The 25,063-nt window shown below is 39.3% G+C and overlaps 1 protein-coding gene across 1 annotated transcript in view; it reads left to right on the top strand.

Moving 5' to 3' along the window:
* The window catches only part of COL4A1 (collagen type IV alpha 1 chain), a 156,288-nt gene that overhangs the window by 52,614 nt on the left and 78,611 nt on the right, over positions 1 to 25,063 (top strand). Inside the window, exon 2 of the mRNA XM_090258047.1 lies at positions 13,270 to 13,329. Within this exon, the coding sequence (XP_090114173.1) occupies positions 13,270 to 13,329 (60 nt within the window). The remainder of the gene's footprint in view (positions 1 to 13,269; positions 13,330 to 25,063) is intronic.

The following is a 25,063-nucleotide window of genomic DNA, read 5'->3' as shown; positions in this document are numbered from 1 at the left end:
CTTCCCACCTGGCACCCATGCCCGCCTCTGAACAGTTCCCTGTGCCACCTTTCCCTCTTTTTGTTTTCTTCCTTGGAGAGTATATCTCCCTGTCACCTCCCTTTTTTTTTTTTTTAATATGCTTTATTGATTATGCTGTTACAGTTGCCCCAATTTCTTTTCTCTTTGTTCCCCTCCACCCAGTGACCACCCCTTCTCCAGTTGTCTCCACCCATTAGTCCATGCCCCTTGGTTGTGCATATAGTTCTTCTCAACCTCTTCCTGTCTACTCCACTCCCTCCTACTATGCTTCTTAATTCCTATACCATCTCCCTCCCTTTTCCCCTCTCCTCCTACCCACTGACCGCCCCCCAAAAATGTTCCCTATACCTATAATTCTTTTCCCACTATCGTTGCCTATTTAGTTTGCCTTTGTTTCAGTTCCCTAGCTTCTATTGTTGGTTGCTGTGATACAGTTTTCATTTTAATGGTCATAGTTTTGATCCTCTTTCTCCTAAACAAGTCCCTTTAACATCTCATATAACAGTGGTTTGGATCTGATGAACTCCTTCGTTTTACTTTGTCCTGGAAGCACTTTCTGTGCCCTTCTATTCTGAATGACAGCTTCACTGGGTAGAGTAATCATGGTTGCAGGTTTTTGCTTTTCATTCCTTTGAATATTTCTTGCCAGTCCCCTCTTCCCTGCAGAGTTTCTTTTGAGAAATCAGCTGATAGTCTTATTGGGACTCCTTTGTATATAATTCTCTTCTTCTCTCTTGTTGCTTTTAAGATTCTCTCTTTATCCTTAATTTTTGACATTTTGATTGTAATGTGCCTTGGTGTGGTTCTCCCTGGGTCCAGTTTTTTTTTGGAACTCTCTGTGCTTCCTGGACCTGTTAGTCTATTTTCTTCCCCAAGTTAGGGAAGTTCTGCTTCATTATTTTTTCACATAATTTTTCAATTTCTAGTTCTTCTTCTTTACCTTCTGGCAACTCTAAGTGGATGTTGGTCCACTTATAGCTGTCCCATAGGTTTCTGAGCCTCTCTTCATTTTCCTCACTTTTCGTTTCCTCTTTCTGCACTGGTTGACTGTTTGTTCCTTCCCTATGTTTCGATTTGTTGATTTGATCCCTGGTTTTCTTTTCTCACCACTTGTTTTGTATGTGTTTTTGTTCATTTCAGCAGGACTAGCCTTCATTCCTTCCCTGTCTTGTTTAAGATCTGCTGTCAGGTCTGTAAGCATTTGTATAGCCAAAGCTCTGAACTATGCCTCAGAAAGATTTCCTGTCTTCTCATCTGTTAGATATTTGCTGTCTGGTCAGCTGCGTTACTGGGATCTCTGTCATGTTCTGTGCCATCCTGACAGTTTTGTGTTTACCATTGCTTCCTGGGCAGGGCTGTCACACCTCCTATGATATAGGGGACTGGGCCCCATGCACTCGTCACTACTGGGCAACACTTCTCACCACACTGTGGCATTTTGTGTGGGGGTGGGGGTCCAAGATGGATTATTGCCGTTTACTCTCCTCTGAGAGACCGGCAGCTTCTTCCTCCGTCCCTACCTCCTCCGGCCTTCACAGTCCGAGGCAATGGGGGTCTGCCTTCCCTGGCATTGGAATCACAAGCTGATGGGTCTGGTCTGCAGCTGGGGGTGCTCCCTGGGTGTTTCTCACCTCTTTTTAAATATGGTGTCTGTGCTTACCGCCGTCCCGCTGCTGTCACCGCTGGTGCCACTGCCAGCACAGCTTGAACTCTCTGCCCCGGCTTTGCCCCTCCTACCCATCCGGACGAGCAACACTTCTTTATATCTTCATACGTAGCTTTATTTTCTGGAACTTCTGGTTATTTCTGGTTTTGCGGCAGATGTATTCCTTCTTAGTTGTGGAGGGAGACGGAGTATGTCAGTCTAGGCCTCCATCTTGGCAGGAAGTCTCCCTGTCACTTCCTTTTAAAAATATTTTTGGTTCCATCTTGACTCCTGGCAGTGTCCCTTTTGTGCCCCACCACCTGTTCCACACACCAGGTGTTGTATGCTCTTGGGCTATTCTTTATTTCACCTTTGCCTCTTTCTCAAAGCGCTGCCTCCTCTCACTACTCCAACTAAACCTGCTCTGGAGATTCCTGTGTCTTTTGGACAAGGCACAGGGCTCCTTCCTCTGTGTGGCTGTGGGACTCTGCTCACCTCTCTTGCAGGGTACATTGTTTTATAATTTCTCACTTCTTCATCCCGCTCACTAACATATTCAACTCTGTTCTTTGCATCAGGAGATGCCTGGCCTCTACCAGGTACAGAAGAGATACTAAAATCTTATCATCCATTAGGCAAAACTGGGCACTAGACTAAGTGTGAGTGAATGGATGGCCCAGGCCCACCTGGGACAGCTTGCATTCCTGCCAACAGATCCCTGTGGGAGCTGACCTTGGGATTCAGAAGTAAGAAAGAAAGGTGGATACCTGAGTGGCAATGGCCAAAATGGGGTAGGGAAGGAGCAAAAACTGGTTCGTGTTTTGAAGCCATAGAGAGAGGAAAGGTGAAAAACAAAGTTAGCCAGAAGAGCTCCATGTATTCCATCCCAAAAGAGGAATTGCACATTTTTCCAGAGTTGGAGGAAATAGTCCAACATTTTTTTTTTTCATGCTTGACTGGGTAAAATTTGCTGTTCTTCAAAAAGTGGCTAGAAGATATATGTTAGTGGCTCTCATGCAAGTGTGTTTGATGAGACAAGCCAGTGTGGAAGGTGAGGAGAAGGAAAGGTTATGGTTGTGTGGGAAAAGGAGGAGGACTAGAGAGAATAGCATTCAGGGAAGCTGGACAGAATAGCTAAGGGTGAGGAATCTACTGGTGGAAGATTTGCTTTCTCAAATTAGGAAATTTGAGTTTCACTTAGAGCCAAAAAAGTTTCTATGTCCACACCTTTGCCCTGGACAGTCACTTGCTCTGGGAGAACATTCTGGAGAGCGTAGGAGGACCCCTGGACTGGAAACTTGCCGAAATCAACTTCTCTGTATTTGTACATCAGTCCTGTGAGTCAGCAACCACCAGGGGAGCCCCCGCGTGACTCTCCTACTTCAAATCTCCAGGCAATGTTTCTACTAATGGGTCCCAGTGGACATACTCAACCCACCAAATCGTTTCACACACAGCGAACTGAACCATTGTCACATGACAACTAAGTATAGTCACATCTGTTTGCGGCTGGACTAGACCAGTGACCTGGAGGTGTAATGCTAGGCTTCATTGTCATTTCCTCTAGTCCAGCCTATTCCCTGCACAGGGACATTTAATGTCTACCCCCATTGAGTGGAGGAAAGGGAAGGAAAGAAATTGAATCAATAAAAATTGTCTGATATGGAAAATGAGTCCAGAACTGTGATCACATGTTGATGGTCAGAGGAGCCAAGCCAACACTCTCATTTCATCCACGCATGTTGTTTGCTGGGAACCCTGTGCAGGCTCTGCAAAGTCGGTCTCTAATGAGAACCAGAGTAGAGCATACATCTCACATGCACAATCCTCAGTGACACTGCAAGAGAGAGTTGCTGCACGTCAGAAGTTCAGTTTGTTTCTCAAATGTTTCATGTGAGTTTGTTTTTTGGCCAAGAATGTATCAACACTCGTAGTTGTTTTCAAATTAGAGCAGAAATATTTTGTAAGTCTAATAAGTAGTAAGGATGTTCTGTTTTCATGTTTACCATGATTGGATGGAACAGAGAGTTTATTTAATTTAATTAAATTCTCCTTTCTGTTGAATTAATGATGAAGAATTATTTTCACATCTTTTGAATCACATCTATCTTACATTTATTGCAACAAAATGATGATAATACAATAAGAAAACAAATGCAGGTGAAAGCACAGGGATTGTTAGCTCTTTGAAGATTAATCACTTTTAAATCTACAGTACCAAGCATATTTTTGGAAGTTCAGAAATGCTATACAAATGTAAATTTTTAAGAAATTTTTATTTGTACTACAACACTTGACCAACATTCTGCTATTTTGTTAGTAATTTTAAATTCTATGCACACTTTTTGTGGGATAAATTTTATTTAAGAAATGCACAGTTCAATGCACCTTGCACAGGAAGAACATACCCATGAAACAGAAGCTAGATCATGAACCAGAATGTTTCCAGAAGCCAAGAAACGCCTTGGGTCTCCTCCCCATCACTAATAACCCCCAAGAGTAACCACTGTCAACTTCCTTTTGTTTCATTTCAAACTTTACATAAATGGAATCACCTAGTGTGTCCTTTTGTGCCTAGCTTCAATTTGCGCAGTATTCCGCCTGTGAGATTCATCCATGTTGAAGCCAGTGTATGATGCCTCTGGTCTATGAATATATACCAGTATGTGTTTCTATATTCTACTGTTTCCATTTGGGGGTGCTGTGTGTAGTGCTGCTATAAACACTTCTCAGTATGCCTTTTAAAAATTTTAGGTACAACGAAATGAAAAAAAATATAAGTTCACAGCTTAATGAAGTTTTACAGATGCAACCACTCACCCATATAATGACTACACTGATGAAGCAGAGAATGTTTCCAGAAACCTCCTTTGTACCATGTTAGTCAACACTCTTGAAGGTCACCACTAGTCTGACTTTTTTCACAGAAGATAGTTTCACTTGTCCTTGAGCTGCCTACAATGGGACCATATGGTGGCTCTTCTATTGAAGAAATTTTAAGATTCTCTTTCAGGGCAATCCTCTAGGGGTGGGGAGTGCGTGAAACTGTAGAGTCGTTTTCCAGAATCTCACGGTAATAAGCAAAATTTTAAAACAAGAGCTATTAGAAATAGCATATGGTAGTTAAAATCACAAGCAAGAATGGAAGTTAGGAAATATTAAAATCCTCCACATATACTCTATATTTTTAGAGGTTTTCTTATCCAAAAAGAGTGTTTGTTGCCTGTTTTTGTTTGTGTTTGGTTTTGGTAATAAAATTGAATTAAAAATGATAGAATTGAAAAGCTCAAACTCCAGCAACATGTGTTAAGGGCAAATGTTGTCTAATTAAAAAGGGTGCAGTAATAAAAATGTATGAACATGGCTTTTGATGCACACAGGGAGGCATCACTGTGGGGCATCCACCAGGAATGGGATTGCTGGGGAAGAAGACAGGTGTGAATGCTCAGCTTCTGGAGATGCTGCCCAACAGTTTTCCAAAGTGGTCATTCCACCCGAGAATCCCACCAGGCGGGTCTGAATGCTCCACTTTTGGTTTCTGCACACTTTTGATTTCTGCCCCAGTAGCCCAGATATGTATTTTTTGTCTCCATATATTTCTTTAGTTGGATATATACTTATTCAAAAGATTTTCTGAAGAAGTGCTACCATCAGAGAGAAAATTGTGCTAGTAATATCACCACAGAACTATTTTGACATTTTGTACAGCATAGGGAATGTGAAAAGGAATTTGAAAGATAAGCTGTTTAGACTTGGCAGATCTCCACATGTCCCTACTTGGTGGGATGTGAAATACATAAAAGTTGTGAATGCTGCAATGTTAAAGATCTATCTCCTATGGGAAGCAAGAAAAAAATCAAAAATTGAGGATTTCACTCTGCTTAACTCATTTGAGATATGCTTTCGGATAGTAGTTATGTCACAGATAACAAATTGGCATGACAGTGCCCTCCTTCTCTCTTTCTCTCTCCTTCTCTCTGTGTGTCTCTGTCTCTCTCTCTCACAGACACACACACGCACGTAGTAGGTGTCCTTTGGTTAAGTAAAAAGCACTATCTAAACAGAATTAGTCTGCCTTCCCCTTCCTGCATTCCGATGTGGAACTTACTTTAATGTTGAGAAGAACTCCCTGTTGTTCTGTAGAATAGAGAAAGACCGGAAATAGGCTTTATTTCAAATTAAAGTCATTGACTTCCATTATTCCCCTTCCTTCTTTGGCACCAGTGCTCTATATCGTAAATCTCTGAAATTATTAGAATTTAACAAACTTGTAGGATTAATGCTAATGGTTTGACGCTCTGAAAATCTTTAATTGGGGCATGGGAGGAAATTTGAATAATATTAATTATTTTATCATACCCTGAAAAGTACTGTAAAGAGACTTGTGTAGAAGATAAAAGTTATTTGCTTTAGGGATTATTTTTTTGTACCATTTGCATTCTTTTCAAACTGTATTATTTGTTTGTGTTTAAAGTTGATCTCTGCTGTTGATCTCTGCTGTGCCTATGTGTATCTGACAGACTTCTCTGAGAACTGATGAATTTTTTTCTGTTTCATATACAATTAATTCAGTTCGGCTTCCATCTGAAGGTCACTTAGTCTATTCTCATGGTAAATTATTAGCTCAGTGGTCTTCTGGAAGACTAAAAGGACTGTCAAAATTGACTTGGTTTTTATTATGTTCTACAGTTTTAAGGGTATAAATGACAATGTTTTCCCCTGAGAGCTTTCTGGGGTTCTCTTTTTTGCAATGGTCTGGGTGACTCATGTAGCTTTTGGCCTTCAATGGTCTCCTTTATAAGAGAGACCAAGACCCACAACTCTTTGACCTTTCGGATCTTCAGCCACATTCCCCATGACCGACTTGTCTGCCATTACAATTTGGGTTAAGCAATTGACTTACGGGAAGAAAGCACAGGCATTGCTGTAGGGACTTGGAGCTAATATACTTGACTCCAATGAGGGGAAAGGCAGAAAGAAAGAGTGAGAGTACTTCACAAAATGTACAAGTTCTTCCCTTTCTAGAATTTGAAACAGATGGGATGGGAACTAGTTGAATGAGGCCCAATATATTTCAGATGTTGGGAAAAAATGAGCAGCCTTGCAAATTCCCTCAGATGTGCAGCCAGTAGGGAGCTATTTGAGTCTGTGAGACTATGTATATCTTTTGATACTGCTGAGAGGTCCAGATGCAAAATTTAATTCCTCAGGAAGTCCGGAAATTTATGAAATAGCCTTTAACATGCAGGTCACCAAAGAAATTGTGAATCTGTGTAACTCATGTAGTTTATTTGCCCTTTGAAACATAGTAATTCACAATGGAAGAATGAGTTTTGCATTACTCAAGGATTTTATTTTAATTAGCTATTTCAAATCATATATTACACGTGACTTAAAAGGGATGCTCAGAATAACATTGGTGTTCTTTTTAGCTGTGCATCCTTGAATCACAACTAAAATACCATGGTGACAGCCAGCATGGGTCATCATGTGACAGCGATTGTAAAGGACCAGGATAGTGATATTTCAAAATATATTTTATTTAGCAAAGTAAATGCGCAGCTTATGATTTTTGCTTGTTATTCTAAAAATTAGTTAAAAAAGTAACAACAGAGCCATTTACATAAAATGCTAGGCCACCCAGAAGGTGAATCATGGTATAAAAATGTTTTTTTGTTCTGAAAAGTTGACCATAATTTAGATATTCTTAGAATTATCAATTCATTGGAATTGCCTTCTAGGGCCAGAATTGGTACTAAAATTTCCTGGTGAATAAAGCAGAAAATGAACCATGAATGTCTTTGGTCTGAGAATTGAAGACAAAATTTTGCTTGATATAAGCTGGTGGGGGCAGGTTGAGGGCCCTTTATTTCTATAACAGAGCCTACAAAAGGCTTTTAGTCCTTTATTTTTTATTTCAGATTTTCCCCAGTGGTTGTCATGTCTTGAAGTGCTGCCCAAGGCAAAACTGATTTTTTGTTACCCACGTACTGGGTATATTTCTGTAGCAAAGACTCACAAGCAACTTGACCCCAACATCCACAATTGTGCCCCCATAACCTCTTATCTGGGGTCCCCTGTCATTAAAGCATTTACTGATAGCTTAAGGGAACAGTTCCAGGAAATTCATTTTTATAACTTCCCTCCAATTGAAGAAAGATAAGCCTCTGAGATCTTATCAACAATTCAGAAGAGAAAACTCCAGAATCACCAGATGGCCATGTTCAGCTTTAGTCAGTGGATTCCCTGCCTAGTTTGCTGTTTTGAAGAAACTTAAATAGAAAAGCCCACACTGCTTCAGGCTGTTGTTGGATTTCTGCCAGCTAAGCTCCTGTGGTAGGTAGACAAGTAAATACTATACAAATTAATGAGTCTTCACCTGGGTAGATTTTCCGTGTGGTACCTATAGGAGTGGCAGGGGGTTTAGCAGAGTTTAAAGAACAGAGGTGTTTTTCTGAACCTGGCTCAGAAGCAGAAAAGTTGTGGGGAATGGCGTAGTAACAGAGAGGAGTCCAACTTGGCGCCCCAGTAACTTGGAGCTGCCTCACCTTTGGGTTTTCCTAGTCCGGGGGCTAACCTAGCAGCTCTGGGCAGCTGTGGGCATCTGTGCACTCCTGAGAACCTCCCCTCTTCTCTCTCTGGTCTGGTGATCTGGACTGGTCTCACAATCATTGCTGAGTTCCCTTTTTGGAGATTTTCCCACAGTGCTGTTATGCAGTTAATACATTGTGGATTGACATGCCAGTTGTTGTTGGGTTGTTATCTACAGTCATTAATGTGAGATTGATTAAATGGGCACCTCCACCAATAACAAAACAACGGTAAGAGGGTACCTACTACCCTATCTCATCAATCCTGAGATGCCCATTTATTAGTATTTTAACAACTCCGAAATTGAGGTAGATCTAACAATTGATGATGTGTCATTGTGCAAGTGCTTTTTCTTATTTCCTGATGTCAGTTGTACAACTGATGTAGTCTCAGATGAAATACAGTCTATATCAGGCTCATTGAGAGGGTCCTGTCCTGCCCTCAAAGTACTCAACAGGGTATTGGGGAGACATACACATAAAGGACTATAAGGAAACATGATAAATGTTGCAACAGAGGCATACAAGCAACATTTTTTTAAATCCTCACCTGAGGATGTATATATTTATTGATTCCACGAGAGGGGAAGGGGACGGAGGGGGAGGGAGTGGGAGGGGAAGAGAGAGAGAGAGAGAGAGAGAAAGAGAGAGAAATAACGATGTGAAAAAACATTGATTGGCTGTCTCCTGTATGCGCACTGACCAGGGACCAAACCCACAACTTAGTCATGTGCCCTGACTGGGACTTGAACCCATGACCTTTCAGTTTATGGGACAACACTCCAAACCAATTGAACCACACCAGCCAGGACCATCAGTCAACATTTTATGAAAACCCAGGCAGGGAGCAGTGAGTGCTCACCTGGGGATTGGATAAGAGATGGTGGTGATGTTGAGTCAGATATACCTCTTCAGTCTCTCAGTACTTGTATTTATGCATTTTGGATGAACCTTCTGGAGCACAGGCTTAAGTCTTTGGTCACCAAAACCCAGAATGTGAAGTAAACTGTGAACATGGATTGATTTAAGAGGTTATGAGAGTGCATGCGGAAAATTGCCTAAAATGTGAGCCATAGAAAGAAACAAAACCATAATTTCAGGAGTCTGGATTGTTATCAATTGTCCCTACTTCCAAAATATAAAATTAAGAACAGCTTACTGGGACTTCCGGCCAAGATGGAGGCGTAGACAGACACGCTGCGTCTCCCTCCAGAACTAAGAAAAAATACAACTACCTCAAAACTAGAAACAACCAAAAGTTCCAGAAAATCAAACTGCGTGGACGTCCAACAAACAAAGATATGAAGAAGAAATACAGTAGTCCCTTTCTATATCGCGGTTCACTTATCGCGGCTTCACGATATCGCAGGATTTTAAAAAATATTTAATTATTTATTGCCGATTTTTTGCTATATCACGGCATTTTGCGGTACTGTACATATATTTTGTTAAAGTTACGTAGGTTTAAGAGTGGAGAATATGTTTAAGAACATAAGTAGTGTTTATAAAAGTGTGGAAAAGGTTAATAAGGGATTGGGAAAGGTTAATAAGGGACTGGGAATGGTTTATAAGTGTGTGGGAAGGGTTTATAAAGCCTTAAAATATATATAAATACTAAAATAAATGTAAGGTTCCTACTTCGCGGATTTTCACCTATCGCAGGGGGGTCTAGAATGTAATACCCACGATAAGTGAGGAAATAACTGTACTCATCCAGACAGGTAGGAGGGGCAGAGCCAGGGCAGAGAGGATGTGGTTTGGTGGTGGCAGCAGCGGCAGGCCGGTGGAAAGCATACTTACTCATTTTTAAAACTCAAGAGGGACACCTGGAGAGTGTTCCCAGCTCCTCACTAGACCGCACAGCTCATGGTCCTTAGCATTGGGGAAAATCAAGCCTCATTGCTTCTGACTGTGGGAATCAGTGAGGGTTGGGATGGAGGCAGAAACTGCTGGTCTCTCAGTGGAGTCTGCTTGTTTAAAGGTCCCCCACGGTCCTAGAACGTCCGCAGACCCACCGACTCTGGGAACGACGGCCAGGGCAACAGCTAGAGAGGCACCAGTCCCATACGTAAGTGGGAGAAGTGCTTGGAAAAGGGAGGAGTGCTAAGCAAGTGGCACTGTTCCCTCTCAGACCCCTCCGCCACATACAGCACCACAACATGGTGAAACAGGTCGCCCTATACTGACGAATCCCTAAGGCTCTGCCCCTTACAACATAACAGGAGCAACAGCTCTACCTAAGACACAGAAGTAAACAAACAGAGGAACCTGTCAAGATGAGACAGAGAAGTATGGCCCAAAAGAGGGAACGGATCAAGGTTCCAGTGGGAGAACTAAGTCATGAGGAGATAGCCAACCTAATAAATGAGGTGATAGCCAACCTAACAGATGCAGAGTTCAAAAAACTGGTGATAAAGATGCTCACAGACTTGACAAATATGTCTGAGTATGGCAAACGCATAAGAGAAGAAGTGAAGCCTATGCTAAGCGAAACGAAGGAAAATCCACACAAAACCAATGGTGAAGGGAAGAAAACCAGGGTTCAAATCAATCATTTGGAACATAAGGAAGAAAAATACAATCAACCAGTACAGATTGAGGAAACAAGAATTGAAAAAAATGAGGAGGGGCTTGGGAACCTCTGGGACAACTTTAAATGTGCCAACATCCGAAACATGGGGATGCCTGAAGGAGAACAGGAAGAACAAGAAATTGAAAACTTATGTGAAAAAATAATGGAGGAAAAATTCTCAAATTTTATGAAGGAATTAGACATACAAGTCCAGGAAGCACGGAGAGTCCTGGGCAAGCTGGACCCAGAGGGGACCACACCAAGACACATCATGATTAAAATGCCGAAGGTGAAAGATAAAAGAGAGAATCCTGAAAGCAGCAAGAGAGAAGTAGAGAGTTGCTTACAAAGGGGTGCCTGTAAGACTGTCAGCTGCTTTCTCAAAAGACACTGCAGGCAAGAAGGGACTGGCAAGAACTATTCAAAGTGATGAAAAGCAAGGACCTACAACCAAGATTACTCTGTCCAGCAAAGCTATCATTTAGAATGGAAGGGCAGATGAAGTGCTTCCCTGCCAAGGTAAAGCTAAAAGAGATCATCATCACCAAGCCATTATTATATGAAATGTCAAAGGGACTTACTTAAGAAAAAGAAGATCAGAACTATGAACACTATAATGACAACAAACTCACAACTATCAACAACTCAATCTAAAAAATAAAAACAAAATCCAACTAAGCAAGCCAGAATAGGAACAGAATCATAGTTATGGGGATCATTTGGAGGGTTATCAGCTGAGAGGGGAAAAGGCGAGCAATGGGGAAATGGTGCAGGGACTAAGAAGCATAATTGGTAGGTACAAAATAGACAGGGGGAAGTTAAGAATAATATAGGAAAGGGTGAAGCCAAAGAACTTATATGCATGATGTATGGACATGAACTTAGGGGGGTGGGATTATTGGAGGGAAGGGGGATGCTGGGCAGAGGGGAGCAAAGGGGGGAAAAATTGGGACTACTGTAACAACATAATCAATAAAATACACTTAAAAAAAAAAAGAAAGAACAGCTTACTGTCTTAGAGAGGAACCTTTCAGATTTCACTTATAAAATACCTATTTTCAAATGCAGTTGTTTTATACAAAAGATCTCCATGGCAATGGAGCCAAGATAGGTGTATTGTTTAAAAATAGACTTCACATGATCACAGTACTATTAACAGTATGGTTTTATTTTCAAAAAACGTATCACCTGAAGCAGAATATTGCTTTACATTTTTATCTCAGACTTAAAAGTTCATTAAAATTATTTCTATCATACCCTCTTTTATTCTGTCCATAATAATTCTGTCTATTTTGGTTTAAAATTTGGGTTCTCCTAAGGAAATTGCACGTGTATGTAGGTATTGTCATATGTTTATCTCTTAGTGTATTGGAAGTTTTATGTGATGGAATTTGAATTTGGGTTCTAATTTCAACCTCATTTTTGCAAGTTATATTAAGCCTCCCAATTCAGTGTTCAATCTGTAAAACAGGGTGACAGCTGATGGTTTTTAGCAGCTGATGGGCATTTGAACATGTTAGCTCCCTTCTTCTCCGGCTTTTATTACATGCTTAAATTCTTTTCCATACGGTTCTAACATTTATTTATATTCTAGAAATGAACTACAAGGGATTAAAAAATTTATTTTTTATTTGTTTAATTTTAGAGAGAAGGGGAAGGGAGGGAGAGAGAAGAGGGAGAGAAACATCAATGTGCGAGAGATGCATTGATCAGTTGCCTCTAGCACGCCTCCATCTGGGATCTGGGCTGGCAGCCCAGGCATGTGCCCTGACTAGGAATCGAACCTGTGAACTTTTGGTTCTCAGGTCAGCGCTCAATCCACTGAGCCACACCAGCCAGGGCTACAAGGGATGTTTTTCTGTTGACTGTTCCTTAATTGAACATTCAAGCTTTAATTGAGTTAAAAATCAGTTCTTTGGGGTTTGGGCTTAAAAATAAGCTCCTTTATTTATTTCCTCTTTGCACAACTGGCTTTTGTTTTCTATGCCTGTATTTCCCTGGGAACGAGAGGGCCAAAGCATGCACTCTGCCCTCCTAAGCCATCTCCCATGGTTTCAGGTCTTAAACTCCTAATTCAGAAGTGTGACATTTTCATCGCCTTGCAAATATGTGTTGTGTCCTGTTATCATAATCTCTTGGAGAGTCCATTTTAAAAAATATACATGACAATCTTCACTATTTGGACTAAGCAATGCTTTAATGTGTTCTACTCCAGTACTGCTATTTTGTCTGTTAGGGCAAGAGAGATGGACCTTAGGACAAGTATGTGACAGCCCCATTAGCACAAATCCAGATATCACGTACTTTAAAGACCATGCTCGTTATAACAGGGAGAGACTTTTCCCATTAATAGGTGAAGATTCCAAAATCATTTCAATTCAAATACGGATCTCAATTTGCAAAAGTTCTTCTACTTACAGACTTTTTCCTCTTATTTCCAGGGTGGCTGTGCTGGCTCTGGCTGTGGGAAATGTGACTGCCACGGAGTGAAAGGACAAAAGGTAAGTAGCCAAAACTTCAATAACAGCAATTCCTTTTGAGTTTCTATCAATGTGGAACTTATTAGAAACTACATTTAAACGAATCAAATAATCAGCAACTCATGTTAAACCCTTATTACTTATTTTAATATTTTTCCCAGAGTAATACAAGTGAAGCAAAACCAGTTTTAACATTATTGCTAAGGAATCTTATCAGTTATTCCCCAAAGATTGTAATAATTAGTGGCAATTAATGTAGGAAAAGGGATTTGCTTCATTTTTCTCTTTTGACTCTAGAAGGAACAAGTGTATTGGAAGAAAATCTGTTGAGTCAGTAGTATTTTTTGGAATTATGAATAAAACTAAATTTAGCCTTTTTCTAGGGAAAAAAAGAAATTTCTATTGAACTTGTGGGCTTTCTATTCAAAGTACTATTTTAAACAACACTTAATTTATAAATACTTGTCTAGGTTTATTTACAAAAACAGTAAATATTTATTGTGTCTCAAATGTGAAGTTAAAATATTTCTTTCTAATCAAGCAATTCTCCCCTCTCTCATTAAAGAATAACGGATCATTTTCTTTGGAAGGCAAATCATAACTGTGCATTTCAGATATGAAAGAGGATGCCTGTCTAGTTTTTACCCAGGGACAGTGCATATCCTTAAACCATCTGGGAGTCACCATGGGAACCAGGCATGGCCAGTAAACCAGTCAGCCACCCATATGGGAGCACACAGCAGGTTGAGGTGATATGGACCCTGTGGCCTACTGCCAACTTTCCACAAGCAGAAGGTGTCAGCTGGGCCAGCGTGAGATTTTCTTTCTTACTCACAGCCTGCTTGAAGGTTTATGGGGTGCCAGACTAACTCACACTTTTGAAATTCAGCAAATTCTGTTTTACAGAAAATGGCATCATTTCTTTTTTAACTACTTGCTAAAATACCAAGGTTATTCTTCTAAGAAAATAGGCTGACAGTTGGAGGCACTGGTATTAAGTGGGTAGTTTTTGGATAAATGAAAGATGTAAAAACATTTGTATGTCTTTCATTATTATGAACTTTATCAACTATTGAGTTGGGCAAAAAGATTGTTTGGTTTTTTCCATAAAATAAAAGATTTTTCATTTTCAACAATAACTTTATTGATTTGAATATTTTGAGTATGTCAGCTATCGCCCACGTGGAATAACATCGATTGTTCTCAAGTAATGTCTCGATTTGATTGCTATCAATTTCAACTGGTTTACCCGACTATGAATCATCATCCAGTGAGAAATCTCCAGCATGAAACTTTGCAAACCAGTATTGACACATTTGATCAGTCACAGCATCTTCTCCATATACTGTACAGATCATTCTTTGTGTTTGAATTGCAGTTTTCCTTTCTTGAAATAATAAAGCATAATGTGCTGAAAATCTTGCTTGTTTTCTTCCATTTTCTTTTTTTAAGTATATTTTATTGATTATGCTGTTACAGTTGTCCCAATTTTTCTCCCTTTGACCCCCATCTGCCTTCTCTTCAGAAATACCCCCTAATTCATGTCCATGGGTTGTATGTGTAAGTTCTTTGGCTTCTCCCTTTCCTATACTACTCAAAATATCCCCTTGTCTATTTTGTTCCTACCAGTTATGCTTCTTGATCCCTGTACATTTTCCTCTTTTACTCCCCCTTCCCCTTCCCAGCTGATAACCCTCCAAATGATCTGCATACCTATGATTCTGTTCTTGTTCTGGTTCTTTGCTTAGTTTGTTTTTGTTTTTTAGATTCAGTTGTTGATAGTTGTGTTTGTTGTCATTTTAATGTTCCTGGTTTTGATGTTCTTTTTCTTAATAAGTTCCTTTAACATGTCCTATAATAATGGCTTGATGATGATGAATTCCTTTAGCTTTACCTTGTCTGGGAAGCACTTCATCTGCCCTTCCATTTTAAATGATAGCTTTGCTGGATAGAGTAATCTTGGTTGTAGGTCCTTGCTTTTCATCACTTTGAATAGTTCTTGCCAGTCCCTTCTTGCCTCTGAAGTTTATTTTGAGAAATCAGCTGATAGTCTTATGGGAACTCCTTTGTAGGTAACTCTGCTTTTCTCTTGCTGCTTTTACAATTCTCTCTTTATTTTTAACCTTTGACATTTTAATTATGATGTGTTTTGGTGTGTTCTTTTTTGGGTCCAAGTTGTTTGGGACTGTTGGTGCTTCCTGGACTTGCATGTCTGTTTCCTTCTCCAAATAAGGGAAGTTTTCTTTCATTATTTTTCCAATAAGTTTTCAATTTCTTGCTCTTCATCTTCTCCTTCTGGCACCCCTATGATTCGGATATCGGTACGTTTAAAGTTGTCGCAGAAGTTCCTGAGTCTTTTTTTTGCATTCTTGTTTCTTCTTTATGTTCTTGTTGGATATTTATTTTTTTCCTTTGGTTCCAAATTGTTAATTTGAATCCTGTATTCCTTCCCTTCACTGTTGGTTCCTTGTATATTTTTTTCTTAATTTCACTTTGTGGAACCTTCATTATTTCTTCTTCTTTTTCTTCTTTTTCCTTCTTTTTTTCTCCTTCTTCCTCTTTTTTTATTTTGGCCATACTCTATAAGTTCTCTGAGCATTCTTATCACCAGTATTTTGAACTCTGCATCTGGCAGGTTGGCTATCTCCATTTCATTTCATTCTTTTTCTGGGTTTTAGTTCTGTTCTTTCACTTGGGCCACATTTCTTTGCCTCCCTGTGTTTGTTTCTGTGTATTAGGTAGAGCTACTTTTACTCCCTGTCTTAATATCATGGCCTATGTAGCAAAGGCATCTGTAAATTGTGTGGGGTGGAGCCTTAAGACATTTTCAGAGTGGGGCCACCTGCTTCCCTCCTTTATGGCTCTGTTTGTGGTGAGGGGCTTGGAGAGGGGACAATGCTGCTGCTGGCTTCTGGCAATTTGTCCAGCACTCGCCCCTTTTCCTGTCACTTCGCCCACTTCCTGGATGTGATTGGTGACCTTCCAGTTACTGCTCTGGGGTTTTCATATGTTCTAAGACCATGGAGGCTTTTTAAGCAGTGAAAATCTGGCAGTTTCGTCTTTCACCCCAACCCTCCCTGGTTTTTACAGCCAGCGGTAATGGGGGTTTATTTTCCCGGTGCTGAAATTCTGGACTGTGTGATCTGGCCTGGGGCTAGGATTGCTTGCTCCCAAGGCATCCCTCCCAATTTTTATCCACCACATGTGAATGTGGGACTGCCCATGTTGCTAGTGCTGCCACTTGTCCGAGCCACACTGCCTCTCTGGCATCCCTGTGACTCCTCCCCTCCTACTCATCTGGTGAATATTGCTTCTTTAAATCTTTGGTTGTCAGAGTTCCATATAGTTTGGTTTTCTGATGGTTCTGGTTGTTATTTGTTTTTGAGTTCTGGTTGTAATTCTTTCTATGGTTGCATGAAGAAGCAAAGCGTGTCTATCTATGCCTCCATCTTGACCAGAATTCTCTTCTATTTTCAATATTAAAGTGGCTACACAAAAATTTACCAATTTTGATAAATTTTTTTTTAAAGCACGCTGATATGACAGCTGTCACAGTACAGTCTAACAAAATTGTTTGAATAAAGTTAAAGACAAATAAGTGCTACTAGAGCAATCTTGAGGAAAAAAAAACAAATGAACTTTTTGGTCAACTTGATATAACTTATCTTTATGGGCTGTTCATTCTCTTACTTGGAGAATTTTTTTAGTTAGATCAAGTGTGCATTCTTAAGAGTTTTTTTTATAGTAGGGCAGGTATGTTCATACCACAAACATCCCTTTTTTAAAAAATGATCTAACTTGAATTACATAAAAGCCCACTGCACTAACAACAACAAAAAAAACTTCACAACTATAAAAAGTAGAACTTTCAGATGTCAACAACTAGGAAATGAAGGCCTATATCAACACTACTAACTTTTTCTTGTAACTTAAAACATCAGGATTTGGAGAGGGGCAGGTAGAGCTGCCATTTCTCACTCTTAAAAAGACAGGGTCCATAAAAAAAAAAAAAAATGACAGGGTCCATTCCACCAACTTTCTTGATTTCCACTCCCATGTATCAGCTGAATCTGGTGGCACTCCTGCATGGCTCTGGTGCTTTCAGACTTCCTGTTCTGTGCATACGTTTTCTAGCCTGATTTATTTTAATTTTTGCCAAAATCCACCCATTAATATATAACTAAGTAGATCAATCCACCTATAGCTTTCCAGATATTTTCAGTTGACTTCTTCATAACTTGATGACAGCTATTTATGGACCTGGCCCACTTCAGTTCAGAGTTGTTCAAACATTTTTAGAAAAGTCAGGGTCACATCTGAGCCACAAACAGCACCTAGTACCCAACCTAACAAGGAAGACATGCCCTTAGACTGTGATGCTTTCTTGTGATGATGGCTCGGGTCAGCCTGCTACTGTGACCAACCTATGCCTTCAAATTGGAAAACCCCAGAGCTCCTGTTGGTACTGGAGTAGACAGTGTAGAATTCTGTACTTCCCAGAAAGTAAATCTGATGTCCAGAATCTAGGATCTCCATGGCCTTTCCTGGCCTGACCTTGTTCCCTCATAGTCTCCTCCATTGTCCATTTTCAATTTTTTATGTTATTATTAAATATAGACTATTTAAAATACTAACTTAACTGTGCTGCTATAAGTTAAACCATTCAAAGTCTAATTATTGAATGGGCCTGAAGGCCTCTTGAAATCTAGGGGATAGCTAAATTATTTAGAATTATCTCCTTTTAACAAAAATCAGAGATCTATCTTTTCTCCTTTTGAGCATAAAGATTTCAGGTCCTATGGTTCACATAATATGAGCAAGGAAGTGGTCCTTCCTCTCATGGAAAGGGTAAATTTTAAACTTCCACTTATTGTCTTGGAAGTGATGTTAAAATAATTAGTTTAATGATGTGATACAGCTAGATCTTGACTGAGCTGGGGTTTCAGGTTTGGTTCCATTTCTCTCTTCCCAAGGTCAGATAAAAAAGAAATTTATTCTTAGCTGACAGGTCAGTAAGAGAAGTTGGTCATCTGCAACTACCACCGACTCTAACCCATTCTCAAAGCAAGTCCTAGACAGGCTAATTGGGTATAAATGCAAAATCAATAAAGGGTTTAGAATCACAATTTAAATCTAGTGCTTCAAAGTGCAGGCCTACTTTTTGAGCTACTAATGAATGTCTTCAATTATCATAGGAGATTTTTGCTGTTCTCAAATGTCTACAAATTAAATGAATTTTGACTTGTATTAAAAAATAAAATAGCCACATAACTGGGACAGAGTGTTACTGCCTTAGAAATTTGGAAATCATTGTTTCTGAGACATGTCTTTTTCACATCTCCTTGAAAAAACACTTTGACATACTGGCTGTTTAGAAGCCACCAGTGGAAATTGGAATATCTCCAGTATAAATTGCCAAATATCTTTTGGCTAAGTCCTGCTTGTGTTTAATTGACAGAATGCCTTATATTCTCCAGATAGCTAAGTAAATTTTAATGCAGCAGATCATTAGTCATTTTATAATCCCATAGTTATCAATATAAAGCGAGATATTCTGAATTCTGCAGTTAAATTCATGAGTCTTTCACTGGATTTTAGTGTCTATGCTGAGTTGTTTATTTTCCTACTTCCCTGGCTGGCCACTCATGTCTTCAGATGTTTTCTCTTAGGTAATTAATTTGGGTTTGTACACAATGGCTTTGTGTTCTTCCTGAGGCCTCAGTGCTGTGGGAATGTTATCTACTTAAACTGATTAGGGTTTTGAATACATGCCTACTCAGAACTAGCCAAAAGTTAAGCTCTTCTTTTGCTAGATAACCTGATTTTCTCAACTGATTCCCAGAAGTTACTGCTATATACTTAGAAGTTAACCATTTAGATTTTGCTAAACTAGAGCTTGCTAAAGAAGCCTTTCAAATATTTTAACCATGGGAATCCATGTTTATGTAAAGCTTTCATTATATTCTATGTCTCTAGAGTGTCCAAAAAGATGAACTTCACATTAAATTAGAGGTAAGACAAAGACGCATGAAATCAATAACAAGTTAAGTGTGAATTATCAAGTTCTAGGAGAAGTGGTAGAGAAAACAAATGCTACAGTTGCTCTGAGAAGGGAGAAATTCCTGTGACATAGAATCATAGATAAAGGGGCAGCTTCTTAAATGAGCAGGATCCAGGCAAATTATGTGTTTGCTAATTCATCCAGACTTGTTTGGGTATAGAACAGGGTCATCTGTCACACATATGCATGAAGACACATGCTGAATTTAACTGCACTAATCAGAGAAAGCACCTCTGTGGACAGCTGATAAATGCTATCATAGAAAAGGTTTGATAATTTCTAATGTAGTGACTCTTGAAAGGGACATTCCCAAGCCACAGTCTTGGAAGCACAGAGAGTCTTAACTAAAATTATAGTAATTCCAACAAGTAGTGGGAACTGCATGGGTATCTCATATCTTCTCAGAATACTTTAACCTGCTGATATCTAGGTCCTTGCCAACAATGTGGAAGAAGCAAATTATTCTGTTATTGCTAATGAGATGGGTTATAAATCACTACATACTGCATCTGCACAGCAGTAATATAGTAATCAGATAGTATAATCCCAGATTGCATTCAAGGCAGAGAACTTTGAAAATGGAATTTCTCCCTTTTTGCCTAAAATATGTACCTTATCTGATTTGAATGGTTTGGAGAAATCTGGCCAATCTGGAAGTAATTCTGTTTCTGGCCCTGGAAATCTGTGAAGAAGTTAATGTTGCTTTAGCACTAATTTTGTGCAGAATACTCTTTTCTTTTGTTATGGTAAATGATTTGTAGCTTTATCGGCCACTTAGTTCCTATACTTATTGACACAGTCAATAGATGTTCAACATCAGACCTACATATAAATCTGTCTGAGTGTTAACATTAGATTATAGACTGCTCATAAATAACAGATTTTGGTCAAGAGAGAAAAGTCCTGGTTTTGGAGTATCAGAGCAAGAAAGAGAAAGGGACTGATGCATAGTGAACTTCTACCTTAGGTCAGGAATGGTGCTGAATGCTTTTTATGCTTATTATTATTATACCCATTTTACCGCTAAAGAAAAACCAACCAGTCCAGGGTTTCTCAGCTTTGGCACTACTACACTTTGGGTAGAAAAATGTTTCTTCTCTGGTGAGTGTCCTGTGCACTGTAGGATGTTTAGCAGCATCCCTGGCCTCTACCCACCAGGTGCCAGGAGCACCCTCTCTCCCCCAATTGTGCAACTGAAATATTTCCCGATGTGGCCAATGTCTCCTGGGGTTTGGGGAGAGCAGGGAGCAAAATCAGCCTGGATTGAGAGCCCCTGAATTTGCCTAATCTCTTATAGTGAATAAGAGGCCAGTAACAGGATTCAAGTGCTATCACAGCACTAACCAATTTCCACTTTTCAAGATAAGAAGATCCTGATCTGAGAGAACCCAGCACAATGAACTTGTGGTTCAGAGTATTCTTGAGTCTTGAGCCAGCTCCTGTTGCTCGAAAACTGAACCCATGGTATAGATGCTGCTCTCCTGGCTACCTGCCAAGGAAAGCAAACATTCTGAAGCCTTCCTCTGAATGGATAGTGATGGAGGGGTTACTGGAGCACCACAAATAATGAGCCTATTCCTTAGGGGCCATGGGCAGACCTCCCAGTTCCTTTTCTAGGGAAGCATTCACTAGGGCTTCCATCTGTTTAAACAAATAACCAGAGAGAGCCACCTTGTCTGTGACCTGTAGCAGGTTAGAGGTCATCTGCCCAAATCTGAGCCTACCCCCACCTGAGGGAGGTTAGGGGAAGCCCAGCCCAGACCTCAGCATTCATTCCATCTCATTCATGGCATGTTTATTTTATACAGTATTCAGGGCAGACTGAATTGAGGGTTTCTTAGGCCTGTGTCAAGAGATGCACGTACATAGTGAGTATTGGGCCCTTCCACTCCCTTCCTTCAGGAAATCCTGGCATATACTCTATCCTGTAGGAACTTCCTCACTTGGGATAAAAGGGAGTAACCTTTGTTACTTAATGGGCATATCTCCTTGATTTCCCAGGAGGTGAATATGGCCATAAGAGTTCATCCATTCTGGACACAGTCAGAAGACTATAGTCATCAGCAGGAATAGAGTGTTGTGTATGTTCTACTTCATTTTTTGAGTAGTTCATTTCCAGTTATTCTTAGTACCTGTGTATATTTGGGTCCTCAAGGATTATTAAAGAATAAGATTATATTTCTATTATTTTTATCAGAATATTGAAAAATTTCCTCATAAATTAAATTATATTAACCATTGTTCTGAATGTTAAAAGTATCACGTTTCTTTCTATTTAATTTTTTCTCAAGTAAGCGAAAGTAAATATTTTCATGTAGACTATTTGAAACTTAGGATCAATTAGCTGATTTGAGTAAGAGTGAATTAATAATAACAATAATTTATTAAGCACTTTGTAGCATATTTGAATTAGTGAAAATTTCAAAATTTAGTCTGATTCAAAAGAAATTTTATTTTCTTCCATATGTGAAATATATAGAGTAAAAATGTAGTAAAAACTGCTACTTAGTATAAAATATTAGGAGGCTTATTTAATAAAATTAATATTTGTTTAGTTAGTACATCAAGTGTATTTGAAACTACTTCTAGTATTTTTGAGACTGATTTTATCTTTATTTTCGTGTGTTTTGAGCATTCATGAAAGCCATAGTGTCTAGTTCATCCTTTCCCAAAATGTGATGCTCAGGGCTTCTTGGGCATGTTAATAAATGTTTCCATTGGGACAGAGTATTGAAGAGCATTCCAAGGACAAATAAGTTTGGAGAACACCAAGTTGTGGTTAAGTGGATGTTTGTTGTTTCCACTCTAGGGTACCTCAGACCCTTTAAGAAGCTTTTGAACCTTTAAGGAATGGCACATCATGTACAGTTCCCCAAACTTATTTGATCACAGATACCATTTATTTCTCAAATCAGGAACAGCCTTTAGGAAAGAATGTTTTGTTGAATAAAACCATGATTCTAGTGTGAATTCCACTATCTGTTAGCTGATTGTGTTTCATCAAATCATTTTGATCAAGTTAAACTATTAAAAAAAAAAAAAGAAATGAACTTCGATCAGGTGAAAGGTATTGTACATAAGAGAACTTAGGAAATTTTAAATGTTATCTATGTGTGCCTATCATTTTAGCGTAGTTGAATTTAAAAGTTGTGATAAAATGAGGAAAGAGTTTGCTTGCTTGTCCAGACCTGGACAGATACCTGGACATAAAGACATAGGCATAGATCATGACTCAGTTCACAAATGAAAACTAGAAGACCTGAGAAATGGACTTGTTCCACCTGTGACAGAAACTCTCCTAGAACCTAAATTAAAGAGATATTAGGATGTTTTTAGAATTATAGCACTCTTGTTAGGAACTGAGTTTGTAGCTTTTGGAAGTTTTTGGTAGAGGAAAAATGAAATGTACTCACTTGGGAGGTCTGTCTGGAAACATCATCCAATTTCTAGTCAATGTTGTGATTTTATCTTCCATTTCCAGAATCATTATCCCTTAAAATATAAGGGAAACCAACTCTGCCTTTATTCACTTCCCCAACTTTCCAAATACCTCTGCAGACTTTTGTTGGTAACTGCTTTTCCTGACATACAATACATATAGTTAGAAGCACTGTTCAAACTCCTCTCCTCCCTTGGCCAACTTTCCTTGTTCTAAATATTATTTAAAAAGGATCCTTTAAGAAATGTCACTTCATTTTTGCTTTATCATGGATTTCAGCCCTCTTGAAATCTAGGGGAATGGCTAAATGATTTACTTTAATCACTAATAATCTACTTTAATCACTTTGGGAGCTACTGGTGTTCACTGCAGGACTCAATGGCATGTTAGCGGGTTATTTGGGTCAATACTTTTTTTTTTTTTTTTTTGATGTCTTGCAATGCCAGGATTTTTCCCAGATGTCTCCTATTTCCTATTTCCACATATTGCACATGAGTCATCATCTGGCAGAGTCATTGTGGGAATCAATATCAGTTTCAACATTTACCTACTTTTGACTTTTGGATAGTTCTTTGAAAACAAAGAATTAAAAAAAAAAAAAAAAAAGCTTGAATCCAAGGATAAAATATCAACAATATCTCATAGGGAAGACACTAAAAATGGATTTCTGCAAAGTAGATTTAGCTTATTATGCACACCAGGCCCACCACTGGATGTCACTGAAATATAACTGTTCTATCCCATAGGAGGGACAGAGAGCTGTACTTCCCCCAGTGTCCATTTCATCTTCTTATTTCTCTCCATTACATAAAATCTGCTCCTTTGCCATGTGCTTCTGAGACCCGTTAAACCTGTGATAGATTATAATGATAAAAATCCACATTTTATTTTTGATTTACAATGCTATTTGAAACGTACCTCCTCAAGAGCTGCTTCAAAAATAGTGAGTTGATTTTTTTCCATGTTTAGAAGGAGTAGTAGAAAATTAAGTGTCTTGAATGGAATATTGTGTCCCGTGACTTTTAAAGCCCAGAACACCTCTTGTGAGTGCACACTGTCGTCAGTGATGCTGGGTCCTGACAGTCCTTGTCTTGACTATTAATGGAAAAAATTATTTTTTCTAAATATGATCTTGACAAAACATTGACTGGCAAGAAAAGAACTTTCTTTTAGAAAGAGCAAAAAGAGCCTGTACGCTATAATTCAAGATTGAAGACTTACAACCAACCCTGACAAGTGGAAACTGGGCAGTTGGCTTTCCCCCAGTTTGTTGGTACACTATCATGAACGTTCCAAATATGTTTCCAGACAGCACGTAATGATGCAAGATAATGATGTAGCGTGGGCGTGGGGAACTGCACCCACAAAAATGATATTAACAGAACCCTCATGCTTGTGAAGTGGTTTAGCACAATGTGCAGTTAAACAAAGGAAGAATTAGTCAGAGGTAAGGAACAAACCAGATGACTGTGGGGAAGTAGTGCCCCTTTCTTTCTCTTCTTTTCCTTTTGGCAAACCTGTTAGAAATGTTAAAGGTATACCCAAGTACTGCATGCATGTGGCTTAGGCTGCCTCCACTGGTTAACTACGAGTTTTATTAAAGTATAATGCTTATCTGGCACAAATTCAATTGACTCTGGAATTCTTCACATGAAAAGCCAACATGAGAAGCTAATAATGATTCTTGGCTAATTTCTAAAATGCTTTCATAAAATTATTCCTGGTTTAAAATCCTTCAGTAGGGGTTCTCCTTCATGAGTATGAGGTCATGCCCACCTGCATGCTTATAGGCCAACCTACAAAGAGGTGAAAGATGCTTTTGGTAATGAATGATAGATATGAATCTCTTAGACCTGTCTCGTTAGATCCTGAGGTTTTGTCTAAAGAACTTTTTATGGATGTCTCACTGTAACATGTGAGGGCCGTGTATTACTTCACTGATTCTAGGTACGAAATCCCAGGCGTTAAGTTGATGTGAATTCTGAGGTCTCTAAATCTAGCTAAATGCTTATGTTGAAGTGGTTTTCCCTAGAAGATTGGTAAAAGAATTAAATATATTCACAGTAGATCCAGTGAACTGCTCTGCCCACCGTCCCACCCCATCCCATTCCCCCTGCACTCCACAGGTCTTCTTGAGTTTTGCTCAGTGGTGGAAATGTGCCCATGGATTTAGGCAGTGGTTAGCAAGACAGGTATGACACCTGTCCTTGAGATCTTACAACCTCATGGCAAGGGGAAAGAAACATCCAACGAGG

This window comes from Furipterus horrens, unplaced genomic scaffold (genome assembly GCF_987537825.1).
Source record: "Furipterus horrens unplaced genomic scaffold, mFurHor1.1.pri manual_scaffold_12, whole genome shotgun sequence".
Taxonomy (NCBI): Eukaryota; Metazoa; Chordata; class Mammalia; order Chiroptera; family Furipteridae; genus Furipterus; species Furipterus horrens.
The sequence above is the reverse complement of the archived record's forward strand: the minus strand, read 5'-3'. Positions and strand labels throughout refer to the sequence as shown.